Here is a 15,689-nt window from a genome sequence, read left to right on the forward strand (position 1 = left end):
TTGTGTTTTTTAGTCCTATAATGGTTTCCTGCAGGTACAAAGCCACAGAGAAGGTAGTTCAAATCTCGTTATGTCTCCTATGTTGCGTGTCAGAGCTCAGCAGTTCACGTACATACTTTACCCTGTGATATCGATATGTTGTGGAAAACCTTCTACCTAGGCGACACGTTCATTATCTCAAAGACGACGAATATTGTGTCTTTCAGGTATCCTTCGTGATGGCGGAAAATGGTCTTCGATCCCCATTTCCTCCTCTGCGGGAGGGTACCACTGGATCTCTGGACACTGCTCAATGAAGCAGGCTCGCCCACGCCTTCAGTATGCAATTGACTGGCTTCCATACATTCAGAACCACCAGGGTGTTGTTTATAGTGGATGTTATTCTAGGCAGCTGGCTTCTTAACCGAAGGCTCGGTCCTCGGCACCATCACTGAAGCCTGCTCTGCGTTTGTATCGCACTGGCTGCTACCAGCGCTGGTCGAGTCTTACGGGCATTTTTGGGAAGAGGTACTGTGTGCCTCTCCAGTGCGGTTCTTTCAATGGCGGACTGCGGCTACGAGGTCCTCTATCTTCGACAAGTCAGGTATAAATACCGATGGGTTTGACCCACTGATCAGATTTTCGACAATTGCCGACCCTGCTAGCAGGTCGTGGATGTGAACCTGTTTGCCCACTGACAGCATTGACGGAAATACAGCAGAGTGCGGGCGTTGGCCTGTTGGTGAGGCATGATATGAAGAGTTAACGCAAGGAACACAGGAGACGAAGAGGGTGATAACACAAAGTGGTACTGATAACTGATGATATAGTTTAAGGAACACCGACCTTACATAGATCATGCACACGTGCGCACTCGATAAAGAAATGAAAAAAAAAAGCAATAAAAACACACAGTGAACTTCAACAAGGGTGCAATACACATGCTCAGTAAAACGCTGAAGAGTACTCAAGCACCGCACACGGGTGTATCACGTGAAAAGAAACAAAACTTTTTTTCCAGATGCAGCAACTGATGGCGAGCTAATGCAATCACCATCCTTAAAGCATCGCATGTCCAATGACTCTACAATCTCTATTTCCAGCCGACCATTTTTCTGGCTATAATATCAGTCTTCGATAACAATGGAGAGCAGCTCAAGCAACTATGGCAATGAATAGCGAAGTTTGATCCTCCAGCTTCCCCCAGGGAACGCTCATACGCACGCAAGCGAATGTTAACACACCTACAGGTCATCAATCTCCACCCTTTACCTTCGTGCCCCTGCCATCCGACTACTGCGACCGACTCGAGATCCAACGACTCAACCGCAGGATTTATCATCCCCTTCACAGAGAGCTCTGCACTGAAGAGGCAGTAGCTGTCAGACTTATTCGGACTAACACATTTCCAAACCTACACAGGTACAGTAAAATGTTCCCACATAAATATCGCGGCATCTGCCCCTTGTGCGGCGACACACGCCCTACACTCTTTCACACCTCGTGGGGGTGCGGGGGCAAACATCAACACTTAAAGTCGCTAACACGTCATTTGAGTGGTGGGAGATACAACTGACCGGCGATACCCTGGCGGGACAAGAAGCTCTCGTCCAGCAAGTACGTCGAGCAGCCATGGCCAGTGGAGTCCTGGAATGAGGACACCACCCACTCGACCTCAAGAGCAACGACCTCGATGGTCCAAATAAATGTGTTCTCTCTCCCTCTTAAGTGGAATCTTATAAATGAGACGTGTCGTGCAAGGCATTGTTTCGGTGTAATGGTACACAACCAAAATGGGTGATCGGCTAGGAACCGACCTGTGCCCCTAAATAAATAAGAGTAAACAAAGAAATGTTGATCTATATATAAGATTTGTCGCGTTGCATAGCATGGTTGAGTGAGATCACATGAGCGAGCCAATTTCCTTTAGGTTAAAGACGGAGGATCGAAATGCTTAAATATATATCACTTCATTAAACGCTTCAAAGAAACCTCGCGTAACATAGATTCCAAAATATGTGTTGGATCTGCATATTCCTTTCTTTCTTTGTTGCATCCTTCAGCAGTTCAAGCAACGCACACTCACATCCAACTGCCAATACACTTTCGAAGAATGTTTACCATACTCAAGCAGGTTCATGCGTTTAATCTTAAAAGAAATTTGTTCGCCTACCATGCGCCACATGTGCCTCTGATCGGGTGCTGATCTTTCACGACTTAGTTCATACGATGTTCCTCATTCCTAGTGCAGAACAGCAGGGCAGAGCAAGCTGCAGCTGACGCTGAGATATCGTGCTTTCTGCAAAATTTTTTTTTCTTTCTTCCTCCCGAAGACGTCATTGCTTTCCACAGAATTATCACACATAAATGTATGAAAGTTGAAAGGCTGGTCATATGCACTGTACGTGTACAGTTTTTGTACTGACGTACAAGATTCATCACTGTCTTTAGCTGCGCTGCTAACCAGTTCTAGAGCATGTATAAAAGCTTCAGCAGAACCAACTCGGGACACCGCTTCGCACCCTCAGTAGAGGAGTTCCTGCAGAAAACGTGAGTAAGAGGTTCTTTTGAGAGCGTCATATTTTAATAGCGTGATTGGATCTTTCGCTGCATTCTCATTTTATTACTGTGTCGCGACCTCTTCTGAGGCGGAGCAAGTAACGTTGCTCGCACAAAATACTGCTGTATTCGACAATGAGAGTAAACGGCTGAAACATTACTACCCGCTATAAACTATGCGGGGGGGGGGGGGGGCGGGAGATGCTCGGAGAGGTGGTTGTTCTCTCGTTTGAAGGGCCATGGTTTTTTTGCTGGGTCCATGATAGCCCTCACAATGCAAAAGCTGCAGTGAACACCGTGTCTAAAAGCTGTTTCATAAATGACCCTTTCAAACTGGGAAGAACTGCCCACACGAAGGACTGATACAATACCACTAAACGAACTTGGCCACTCTAGCTGCAATCGTCACTGTGCACTGGCCGATCAACCTCGTCCCTCGTGGAGCACTAACCTCACGCGCACTTGCTTGGCGCGAAGGAAGTCTCACAGCTGATTGTTCCTTGTGTCGAATTGTAACACGTTTGTAAGGCTTGCTCAGATATGTAACCTACACCTAGATGACAAAGCATTTATCTGAATTAAAGGCTAACAAACAGACTTCAGAGTGCTAAAATCGATCACTACGTATCTCATTACACGCATATCAAGTCTGGAGTCTCACAAGGATCAGTTCTGCGATCGCCATTATATTTCATCGACATAAACGATATATCGACTAACATGCAGTCTTCCATACGTCTTCCGGCACTTCCATAAACTTCCGGCATTTATTTCGCTAAATGAACATTAATTAGATTGTGCTTCTAACATATGGCATCCACATAAAGCTTACCTTACTGACATGCGTGAATCAATTCAAAGTAAAGCCGCTAAATTCTTCTCGTCCTCATATTCTCGTTATCACAGTGTTTCATCCATAAAAAAGAAACCTTGGCATTTTACCTCTCGCAATACGCAGAAAATATTCACGATTATCCTTTTTTCACAGCGTTTATTACCGTGATCGCGCCTATTCGATCAATTTCTTTCATACAGTAGCCCACATCTCCACCCGTTCTCACCACGAATTCGATGTGTACCACTCTTCGTGCGGACAAAAAATATTTACACTCACCTTTAGCCTTATCAATAAATGAATGAAACGCCATTCCGCAGTTCATTGTCGACATTATGGAATTATCTTCTTTACAATCGGCTTTGCTCAACCCCCTGCCATACTAGCCGATATTTTCTAAGCTACTATGTTATTCAGCTTGAGCGCGCTGCTATCTTTGATCACTGTCATGTATTTGTTGTCTTATTCTAAATAGTGTTGTAGTTCGATCTTGCGTTATTGCATTATATAATCATTACGTTATGCTACTACTAGATGCACTGTATCTTCTTAATGCTGAAAACACTTCTATTCTTTATATTGTGTTTTGATCTTCATTCTTATAACCCCTCTTTGAGATTTCTTGTTCTAATCCCCCCTATGTAATACCGATTCTGGGACTTTAGGGTAAACAAACCAAATGAATGAAATGAAATGTTGAAAGCACCATATGACCACTTTGCCGCCGCTATCAATGCAGGTACTTCAAGCGGCGGCTGCTGCTTGTTCGCCTTTGAGATCAAATGCGGATGGCCCCTCGGCGATCCCGACGCATTCAAAAACGCGTTTACAAGGTGCACGAGGTAGATCTCGAGAACGCCGCTTTGCTTGCATTGCCTAAGTACTCTACGCAATGAAAGACAGGAAATCTTGCGCGAAACTGTCGCCTACGGTACCGAATTTCAAAGTTTGTGACATTCTTTGGGAACAGAAGCTCCTCAGCACAAAATGCCGGTTGGCGATATTTTTTAATCTTTGCTGCCGTGCGGTGGATTCAATACATACTATTCAGAGAACTAGGTATCTATATTTTATTTAGAGAAACATACGCATTCTCTCCCACTTTCATGAATCCGTTACCGACACAGCTCCATGTCCCAGAAGCGTTAACTTGAGAACGCCTGCCAAATATAAAAGAAAACCAACTGGTCTCGAGGAACTTTTTGCCAAAAATTCCTTTTTTCTTTGCTTAGAGTTATGGTGCCTCTTGTATGGTTCGCTTTTAGCATACTGGAAGCCAAGACATAACGCGGATAGTCTGATCACTATAGTGATATCTGTCCATCTGTATTCTCATAACACATAGAAGGAAAAGGGGAATTGAAAAATGCACATAGGCAGGATATTCTATAACAAGGGTTAGCGCTTTCTATTTTCATTTTGAATGAATCTGGAGTACTTTATTTGATTTATCTTTCTATGAAAACGACCGTATGAATCTGTGAATACACTTTAGTACATAAATTTTAAATTACCTTTCTTTTTTGATAAATGTGTAGTTGATTGTACGGTTTTGGTCCTCGGTGAGTATCTGATTTACAAATTCTCGCTCTGGAACACCACTCTTCCCTACCTTAAGCTGCACAATAAAACTTTTGAGAAGCGGTCAGAAGAAAGTTCACAACGCCAAGCGGCGCTGTAGCTAGTCAGACATTGAGAAATCTATTTCATTTTCAAGTGCGAATAGCAGGAGACGGAAATTGTAGAGTAATATGGGCTCAGAGCTTCCCAAATACGTAAAAAAAAAATCAACAGAAACCACCTCAGGATAACCATCGATATAAATGCGATTAGTATTAATGTAATGTAGCGACACAACATATTCCAACCACCCGAAGGCGCCATGTATGCAGCAGTTACTGCGACCGAGCTTCTTTCTCTCGATCTTCCTCTTGGACACGCTGCACCATCGAGCGGTGCCGCTGGAAAGGCTGCACATGGAGCGTGTTTGAATATATAAAACGACAACGTTGTCTGTATCTATATTACCTCGGTTTGATTTGGCATTGCACAACAGAAACTTAATCATTTGTCACTGACGAGCAGCCCATACAAGGGGAGCACACGCAATGAGTCACTGACCGAGGTTGGCGCCAACGAGGATAAATGAAGAGGGGGACATAGACAGTGCCGCATACCCAGTGACCCAAGTTACTTCGACGGTTGGTTTTAGACCCCCTACCCTCAACCTTCAAGCCGGATGCTCAAGTTTAAACCATGAACTAGCCAGAGACTCAAGCTGGCGTGAAAAACGTTCGATAGAAGCAGGTAGACATGCCGGAAAAGGTTGATGTTCACAAACAGTGCTGACCGCGTCAAAAGGTGGACACGACCTCGCGGAACCGTAAGGAAACTTTCTACGCTGTCACGCCTTGACGAAAGGCCACTTTTACAACAGACAGTCTTGGAATGCCGACATGAACTGTCGTCGCATCGCAAGTCTGTGAAGGCTTTAGTAAAACTCTTGCTTGGGCTAGTTGGTTCATGCTTGAAGTAGGTAAAGGCAAGGCGCAGAAGACCAGGACTTAGGAAGAAGAACACAAACGACAAGAAACCGTCCTGTCGTTTGTGTTCTTCTTCCTAAGTCCTGGTCTTCTGCGCCTTGCCTTTACCTACTTCTGTGAAGGCTTTGTTGACCATTTTACGAGGCAGTCGCCTATTAGAAAGACTAGAATGATCCCATGCTGTGCCTTTTTTTACACCATTTTGTCCCCCCTATTCTTTCCATCTTTAACTTCTCTTTCGCTTCCATTAGTGCAGGGTAGCAAACCGGACGCTTTAACTCTGGTGAACCTCCCTGCCTCTCTCGTATGCATCTCTCTCTCTCTCTTTTTCTCTGCCTCTCTCCCATTTGAATCAATGCTGTGCGCTAACTCTAATTCATGCCAAGTACCCCTGTGCTCTACGTATCTTCCTTTCTCATTTTATCATTTTCGCCGAAGCGATTGCCTTAAGGCATTGTAGGAAAAAAAAGGGGATACTTGTTAGGCGGCAAATGATCTTGATTTGCTCCATGTGCCTTGCATTGAATCGCATGTGGGCTTGCACTTCAAGTCTGTCGCACGCTTACCTCTGTGATAAAATTGTTTTCAGGGTCCGTTTCTCATCGAATTTAATTTCCGAAACACAAATTCAGCTGAGACTTCTGTTTTTTGAGGTTTTGCGAAGAACGCCGGAATAATCCATCAAAGAAAACGAACTCAGCGGTCCTTGTGCTGTTCGCGAATATAGAACACTGGTTTCGAAAATAGATTTGAGAGCAGTTGTGTGCTCCATAATATAAATGTGAGTTTAATGAATGTAATTGATCATTTACTCTTTACCAGCACTCAAGTACCAGAGTACCATGAAGCTTCGTGTAACTGGGTTGATGTTCGCAACATGCATTGCAACTGCCGCAAATCTTGCCGCAGGCCTAATAGATCCCCCATTTGGAACAGATAATCAATGCCCTATAAGGTACCCCAGCGGTAAGTATGCATGCAATTGCGCACCCATGCTATCGATTGATTTTATTCATCTTCAAGTATACGTGAAAAAGAATTTTAGCCACAATGTTATTTATTTGGCCGCTCACATATAGGCATATTTAGGCATGTTCAATCAATTACCATTACAGGCCCAAACGCCATTCATGCTAACTTGAAATTATCACCTGTCACACGTTCGTAACGCCAGCTATTGAACTTCTGTACGCCGGAAGTACTGCCAGGCTGTATTCGAAATATTGAGGCAGAAAGACAAGTCATAAGAAGGAAAAACAATGGAACAAACTGTTCTGTCAAGCGAGCACAGAAAGAAAAGCAACAATTTAGAGATAACAACAGCGTGTTGACTGTCGGATATTGTCAAATTCAGTAGGGTTACTGCAGTTCCGATACTATCTTCACATACGTCATTGTAATAAGTTAGAGAAGAGCCGGTTGTCTCAGCGACAGTGAGATAATTGAACACATTGATCGCGGCGACGGAAGATAAACTGGTGCGCTGACGTTTACATACCAACAGGACATTTGACCCCCTAACCAATGCGCAGGAGACGCGAATCGCGTACCATTCCGCAATGCACACTTCCAACGCTCGTCTCCTCTCATCGTTGTGTCTTTGTAACAAGGTACCTGCTCCTTCGCGCGAAATGTGACGGCTATGAGTGAGCCACAAATTACAATATCTGTGTGCTGTGGTGGTTATGTTGATGGTTCTAAATCAGGGAGCCCCTGATATTGAACGGAGCCTAGCTTTCCTGTGTACAAGCATCAGGTGCGCTAGGAATCGGATTTAACAGCTTTCAGTGCTCATGGAATTGGCTAATACGTTGGTGTTTACGCCACTTGATGGCACTTGTAAACTACAATCATAGAGCAGTCTGTGTATATTGGAGTGGTCTTAGAGAATATTTTCAACGATGAAGGGAAGGCGGCAATGTTTTTGAACATATATTTAAAACAACCTTTTAGTTGATTTTTCAACTAGTAAAGTGAGATGAATACGGAACATTTCTTTCGTTGACGGATGAAAAAACGCGATGTTCAATGCTGATGCAGCTGTTGGCTACTGAAAAGATCTAATTCCAAACAGTAAATAAGCGATGCATGTTGTAATGCTGCTGATTTTTATTGAAATGAACTAAAAAGATTGAGATGTAGTCACGCTATAATAGTGATAGCTACTGTCTTTTACATAACACAAAAAAATTTAAAGATAATGTGAGATAAGACAAAACAATGTCAAAAGTTAAAAAAATTAAGAATCAAGGGAGAGAGAGAGAGAGAGAGAGAGAGAGAGAGAGAGAGAAATATATTTACAGAAAAGCTCAGAGGTAGGCCTGAGCTATAACTTGCTCGGGCCTGGTACTCTACACTGAGGAAAAGGGACGGGGAGGGAAAGGGCTGACTAATGATGATGATGGTATAAAGAAGAGATGCGTGTATACAGATTCACAGAGTTGTAGCATCTCTAAAGCCGTGCGTCAAGCCCAGTGGCTTGGAGAAAAGCTATAGTGGCACTTGTTATCAGGGCTGCGCTGTTTGCAATAGGCCAAGGACCTAAAAAAATGCGTCCGATAGCGGCCTCTTACGGATTGTTGCCAGTTGCTGTCGTTCTTGCGCATACGCGGGACACACGCAAAATGTATGATAATGTGTTTCTGGTACGTCACAGTATTCACAGTTTGGGCTAGTGTCACTTCCACCTATCATATGTCTATAACAGTTGGTGAATGCGACACCAAGGCGAATCCGGTGCACCATGCTCGTTTGGCTACTTTTCAGCTTGTGAGGCATACTGAATTTCATTTTTTGGTCCCATTTGTGCACTGGTTGGTGTTGTTGAGCAGGTTGGGTCCAGTGTTGCAACGTACGGTTGCGTATTACGCGACGAAGTACGGCGTTTGTGTTTGCTCGTGAGAACGGAATGCGTATTTTAGAACCATTATCTAAAGCAGTTCTGGCTTCAGCGTCTGTCTGTTCGTTTTCTATCACGCCACAAAGTGAAGGTATTCACTGAAAGCTGACATTGTGGCCATTTCTAGTTGCGTGGTCGAGATGCTGTGTAATTTCTATAGCCATGGAATAATATGGGCCCCGTCTGAGGACACAGTCAATCGTTTGAAGAGCTGGCTTGCAATCGCAGAATATCTTTCATGCGTGAGGAGGCTCCTCGGAGAGAAATCGAAGTGCCTCCCGGATAGCAACGAGTTCTGTGGCAGTAGTTGTCGATCCATGGTCCAGTTTAAATTGCCGAGCGATGATCATATGTGAAATGACGAAGGCTGCAGTGGAGGCATATGGTGTGACAGAGCCATCGGTATACACGTGTACAGTATCTCCGTAGTCTGCAGAAATGTGCAACAGGGTAAGTTGCTTGAGGCCAATAGATATAACGCATGACTTTTTAGTAATTCCAGGGATCTGCAATGTAACGAAAGGTTTAGGCAGAACCGACGAGGGTATTCTCGGAATACAGTCGGGAGAAAATCTTGACGGTAGAATCCTCTGATGACGCGATATAGTCCTTGAAAAGCTGGAACCTGGGTGGGTAGCAGGGAGCGACGACAGAGGATGGTGCCTGTGTCGGGTCAACACGCGAAGATACAGTCAAAGAGGCTCTAAGAGCAAATATATTGCAATAGGACAAGCACCAGCTTCCGCTATTGTTCCATTGGTTGACGTGCATCGTGGTAGACCCAAACATGTGCGCAATGCTTGAGCTTGAATGCTCTCCAGCGCGCGCACACAGGTAAGGCCTATGCTTGCAAACGCCGGCATTCTGTACCTTATATACACTACGAATGGTGCTTCGTACAATTGGAGTAATGACGACTCCGAGGGGCCCCATCTTGTTCCTTCAACGACGCGAAGGGCGTGAACAAAACTTTTCAAATTTGACTTTAGTGCGGCGACGTGGCTTGACAAAGAATAATCACCTGTCTATGACTAAGCCTAGGAATCTGCGGTGTGTAACCATAGATATCGCTACTCCGTTAGCGATTATCGGATATCGGATTACGCAATCACAGAACAATTTCCTGCTGAGAGCTGGAGGCCTTGACGCCGCAGATACTTGGCTGAGATTGTCACTGCACTTTGAAGCCTAGCACGCATTTGGGGACTGGTGGCTCCAGATGCCCATATGCGTATGTCGTCCGCATACGTACTAATGTTCACCGTGCTAGGAAGTTCAGATGCAAGGCGAATCATTGCAACATTGAAAGGAGTTGGACTGAGAACTCCCCCTTGTGGAACACCTCGGTGGATATGGTACTCTCCGGTGCCGCCATAACTTGTCGACCATGCAGCCACTGAGGTAGCTAAAAATCCATGCATATAGCCAGCCACCTACATCTAAATCTTCCATTGCATCAAGGATTGCATAGTGGAGTACACTGTCGTATGCACCCTTAATGCCCAGAAAAACAGCTCCAACTAATACCCCTGTCACACGAGCACTTTAAAGGCATTTGAAGAAAAAGACATCTCACACAAAGGAGTTGCATCCGCAGACACACGCCAAAGTTTAATCTCTTTTTCAGAAGCGGTCTTTTCCGAAACCGGAGATCACCGATCTCTTTTACGGCTGGAAAGGCGTAGCCTCCAACGCAGTGGGCACCAGTAATTATCATGCAATAAAGAAACGAAGCAAAAGTGCATTTTTATTTCAAGTGTACACATCACAAAAAAGGGTTTTGTCTTTCGTTGAACCTTAAGTAGGCGCAGTTTTGCACTTTTTGCACGGCACTCTCGTAAGCAGTTCGAAAATATCACGTGACGCTAACAGACGATGCAAATTCGCGCCATTTTCTGCGACCATGGCTACGGCGAGCGGTACCGACGAACAGCCTCCGGCACGCCAAAGAAAACCGCGGGTACAGTGGTCGGAGAGAGACACCTGGGCGTTAATCAAGTTATGGGAAGACAACCTGCCCTCGCTGCGTGCGCAGAAGCACAACGGAGGCGTTTACGATGGCATTGCACAAGCATTGACGAGCATGGGTGTACCTCGCACAAAGGCGCAAGTGCACAGCAAGATAGAGAACCTGGGACAGACCTACAGGTAAGACAAAGCACAGCAGTAAGCTGTGAGCGCTAAATTTACCTTGAAGCGGCTTCAGGCTGTGGTCGCAAGCTGCAAGCTCTCGTTTGTGGTGTCGCGACCTCAGCATCGAACGTTGTTTCCGTAGTAGGCAGCGACGGAACCCTAATCTAGCGGACGGAGCCGTAGTAACGAAGGTTTTAAGGCAGAGACCCTTCATTTCAGCTAGCGTCGAATTTTGCAGGGCTGAACTGCGCCCTGCACACACGAAAGTCGACGACGCGCTAAAGGCTGTTTCTGCAATTCCTTTACAGTGCGAGTCGGTCTGAGTAAACGCAAATTCGCCTTCACATGCGGCGAAGAATGACAACCCGCGCAGGTCGTCAATAGCATGATTTCGTTCGTCACAAGATAACGGGAACCTTAACTTATGGACAGGCGCATTTCACATTATATTGTACGCCTTCTCACGGCAACATATAATACGAAGCAGGAAGTCGTCTGCATGTTTTCATTTCTGCAGATGTGACTACGGTTTGCATTTTTCTCGGACCATGCGCAAGCGTTGTTCTCAGACAAGAAAACATGAGAAACTTTAAATTTTTTCGAGTAAAAAGGGTTACCTTCGCTTCTCAGGCTTTCTGTACCATCAAGTCGCGTTTGTATCTATCGGCAAACGTTTTGCTCTGTGTATATCTTTACATTTTGAGTATATAAAATTTTAGTTCTTTCGTTTTCTTATCCAGGAGCTGCCTGAAACACATGACAACAGGGTCATCACCGCCGAGCTGGCCATTCTTCTCCGAAGTCCATAGGTTTCTAGGATCCCTGCCTGTTCACGATACATCTTTAATGGAAGAGGCTGGGTGCAGCGAGAGCACAACAAGCAGCACTGCCTCCGTCGAAGAAGTAAGAAATGCATAGTGGAGACTATATATGCTTTATTACAGTCAACTAAATTTCAAGACATAATGTAGCATCAGCTGTGCTGCCAAGCCCATAATCTGCACAACCCTGCAGTGTAGCGGACTGCTCTTGTTAATACTGTGGTTCATTTCTGCTTGTGCTCACGCGCTGTTCATTTTGCAAGCTTGGCAGTGCGCTGTTTGGAGAATAAAAAAAATGCAGACTCTAAAATAAAAAAACGTGAATACATACACGCAAGGAGAGGCAGCTCTCTTGCAAGTAAAAACCCTGAACTAATTGTTTACCGCTTCACACATCAACTAATGTGGTCAATGTATTTCGGATCCCTTCTTCAAACGCAGCTGATCTTCGACATGCTTGATTCCGGCTCTGCTTCTTGTGAAGACGTCGCCGAAGATTGTTCACCTTCCGAGTCGCCAGTACAACAGGTTGAATCCAGGAACCTCGCAAGTGGCAGTTCCGAATGTGCCCGCAGGAAGAGAAGGCAACCGGCTGGCGACTTTCAAGAAAGGATGCTTGAGGAGCAGCGACGGCAGAGAGAGCAGTTTGCTGATGCGCACAAAATGGAAATGGATCTCCGTAAAGAGGGGCTCAAGTTGCAAGAGAAACTTGTAGATGCAATGTTGAAGTTTTTTAGTAAAAACTGACATGGTGTTCCACAATTGTTGCTGATTCTTGGGACTCTTGCGTTCAGTTCCTTCGCTTGTAATATTCCACAAGTGCTGTCCTGATGGCGGATGCATTTCCAATTTCAGCTTCTGTTCTGCGTGATGGCTGTGGAAATGTAGCATTGGACTGCTGCACCTCACTTAACCACTGTGGGTGGACACTGTCGTTGAAGTGCTCGCAAATGTTATTGAGCACGCAGCATGCTCGTATAGCCAAACGGGCATTGCCAACAGAACACTCCATTCTTTTCGCAATGAAACGGAACCGGGCCTTTAGCCTTCCGAATGCGTTTTCAACTATCCTCCTTGCTCCAGATAAATGACAGTTGAAATTCCTTTCAGCTTCACTGATGACAGTTCGGTGTCCAAATGGCTTCATGAGGTTTGGGGTTAGTGGAAATGCTTGATCGCATAATATTATCGGTGGGACTGCTGTGGTACCCACTGCGGCAACAGGTGCTTTGAAAAGGGGACTGTTGACAATCTTCGACAGCCGTGAAACACCAAACACATGTGCGTCGTGGCAGCGTCCTGGGGCACCGACATTGCAGTATCTGAATCGATACTTGTGGTCGACCAATGCTAGTAGGATAATACTGTGCCTGCAAGAAAAAACAAAGTGCAAAGTGAATAAAGGTTAGTGCAGCATGGCACTGCTGAGTTCACTGCCTTTAGTTACTGTGATGCGATTTTACAGTTTGCTTTTATTAATAGCTGTGAGTGCAGCTCGGATTACATTATTTCACATAATGCCACAACCGGTCGCTGTTAGCGTACTCTACATCGTATAGGAGTTGCAGTCCTGCGGAGAACTCTTTTCGTCGTCGCATTAAAATTGTCGCTGCTAAACACTGCAAGACTGCGAACCAAATTACGCGTTTTCTTAAGAGCTGCTGGTAAAATTGAATAACATTTTACTTAGCAATAAAATATGGGTCAGTCAGTTACTTTTTTTTACTACTATAAAAATGGGCCCAAACAGAACACTTACATGAAATAAGTTAAATCGTGGCCACTTACCAACCCTTGTAGTTGTAGTAGTCGGTGGCGTACTTCTTTGGAGGCGAAATAGGGAAATGGCAGCCATCAAGGGCACCGACAGCTTGAGGGAAATCGCACACGGCTTCGAACTCTTGGATGTGCCTAGGCATTTCCTCTTCAGTAATCATTCTGATCCAGTCACTTTCGAGCACAGAGACAACAGCTGCGCAAAACTCTCTGTAAATGACGTTGACGGATGAGCGCCCAACGCCGAAGAGGTTTGCCACAGTTCTATCTTCGGCAGAAGAGCACAATTTGTAGAGGCCAATGGCGACACGCTTTTCCGCAGTGATCGGGTCACGCATGTTGGTAACTTGTTTTTCGAGCACATGGCGCAGACTTTCCACGAGAAACCGGAACGTTGAGGGGTTCACTCGAAACGACTGCTTGAAGTTGTGGCCACCGAGGTGAGGCACAGTCTCCTCGAACCACTTTTCGTGGCGGATGAAAGCCCACGTCGATCGGTTGCAGACTCTCGTGGGAAGCGCCAAGGCATAAAATGTACACCCGTTGAGTAGCAACTGCCGCTTAATACGGTCTTTGACTGCCTTTGCGGCGTCTGCTTCGCTCTCTGCAGCAAGAATCCTTGCCAAAATGCATGCTATTTCGACTTTTTCCTTCGTGTCCGTGCAGTCCCCCATATTCTCGACCTCCATGTTGACTCCGATGTAAACAGTGGCCCAAGGTTGCTAGACGAACATGTAAAATTTGCTACTTCTGCGAAGACTCTTGAAGCTACCTTATTAAATCTTCTTTAATTTAACCTTTTCGAATAAACTGTATCTAAATTCACTAAAACAAGCATATTATAGTACGTTTCTAATTTCTATATTGAAATACGTTGGTTTATTCTAACTGGTTTTGTTTCAGAATCTAGCGCCATGCTTTCCATAGCGTGTTCGGAAGGAAACGATAAAAGGAGATCGCCCGCGCCGTGTGTCTGCAGCGCAACTCCTTTTAATTAGAGGTCTTTCAACTCGGTAAAGGACCGCTTAGGTAAAAGAGTTTTTGCGTGCTTGTGTGACAGAGGTATAAGTGACGGCGACTTCTTTTCGGTTCAAAAGTGGAGACCAAGATACAATATACACGATACACAACAACATACAAGGCAAGGTGAAATTGGACCACCTTGAACCGAGTCACCATATCTACGGGTATCATTACCTTTGTATATTCATGTCTTCATTACTCATTAAACCATCTTATAAACACAGAGAGTGAGCTTTTTATGCAACACCTGTTCTTTCTTATGTTTTTCTGGTGGAGAGAAGAAACGCGCCGCTGCTTACCCAGTCGTGCCTTGGATTCTTTTATGGTTACACGGGAAAAACTTCACAAGTGATTTCGCATTCGGTGATGCTACGTCTACTGACACGCGTTAAAGGACACATAAAGTGTGGCTATAATAGGTCTAAAATATTTTGCGCCTTATGGCAGAAGGGGCAGACACGTACATATTTTTCAACTTTTATTTCTTTTACGAAAACCGGATTACGTATTTGCTCATGAAAATTCTATTGTGATGCTTTATAACCAGTCTGCGCAATGTCGTTATCCTTGTTTATATCCTTTCCTTCATTGTCTCTCTACCGTGGTACACAGTATCATGCAAAAGAAGCTGTAACTTAAGCCAACGTCTCTTTCGACAAATACCTTTTCTTTCGCCGTCTTCGCATGTTGACAATAACGAAACCATTGGTGCATGAATTTGTCATCCAGCAGAAGCACAGGATGACGATCGCTACTGTCTAGTAACATTAACTTAGATAAATGCAACTAACACATTTTTTCTAATATGCGCTAAAGATCTGGGCAAGCTGTCTTCCCCAGAGCCTTCTTGTCAACATTCCTGGTACTTTATCGTAGAAGGAACCGAAATAAATTTTTTACATATACATGAACAGTTTTCTTCTGAAGGCAATGGTGTTATTCACTATAGCGTAACCATAGATGATTACCCCGTTGCTCTATGATAATATCTGCATAAGGTTTCTTTTGAAATATTCAAATAGAACGCTCATTTTCTATTTCTTTTTAGGAGTAGGAAATTGCACTGTTTTCGGATTTCCAATTCCGGCGGGTGGAAGCAAGGCCCTCCGACATCCTTGTGT

The 15,689-nt window shown here is 44.7% G+C and overlaps 2 protein-coding genes across 2 annotated transcripts; one reads left to right on the plus strand and one right to left on the minus strand.

The window, feature by feature from the left end:
- The first annotated feature begins 10,340 nt into the window (after positions 1-10,340).
- On the plus strand, positions 10,341-12,531 carry LOC126529367 (uncharacterized). The gene is made up of 3 exons (XM_050176967.3): positions 10,341-10,963; positions 11,689-11,851; positions 12,211-12,531. The coding sequence occupies exons 1-3, from the start codon at positions 10,719-10,721 to the stop codon at positions 12,514-12,516; spliced, it is 714 nt and encodes a 237-aa protein (XP_050032924.1). The 5' UTR covers positions 10,341-10,718; the 3' UTR covers positions 12,517-12,531.
- On the minus strand, positions 11,867-14,609 carry LOC140219840 (uncharacterized). The gene is made up of 2 exons (XM_072289817.1): positions 13,558-14,609; positions 11,867-13,139 (listed from the first exon to the last, which is right to left on the minus strand). The coding sequence occupies exons 1-2, from the start codon at positions 14,232-14,234 to the stop codon at positions 12,560-12,562; spliced, it is 1,257 nt and encodes a 418-aa protein (XP_072145918.1). The 5' UTR covers positions 14,235-14,609; the 3' UTR covers positions 11,867-12,559.
- Between the last annotated feature and the right edge of the window lie 1,080 nt (positions 14,610-15,689).

This window comes from Dermacentor andersoni, chromosome 8, assembly GCF_023375885.2.
Source record: "Dermacentor andersoni chromosome 8, qqDerAnde1_hic_scaffold, whole genome shotgun sequence".
NCBI classification, from domain to species: domain Eukaryota; kingdom Metazoa; phylum Arthropoda; class Arachnida; order Ixodida; family Ixodidae; genus Dermacentor; species Dermacentor andersoni.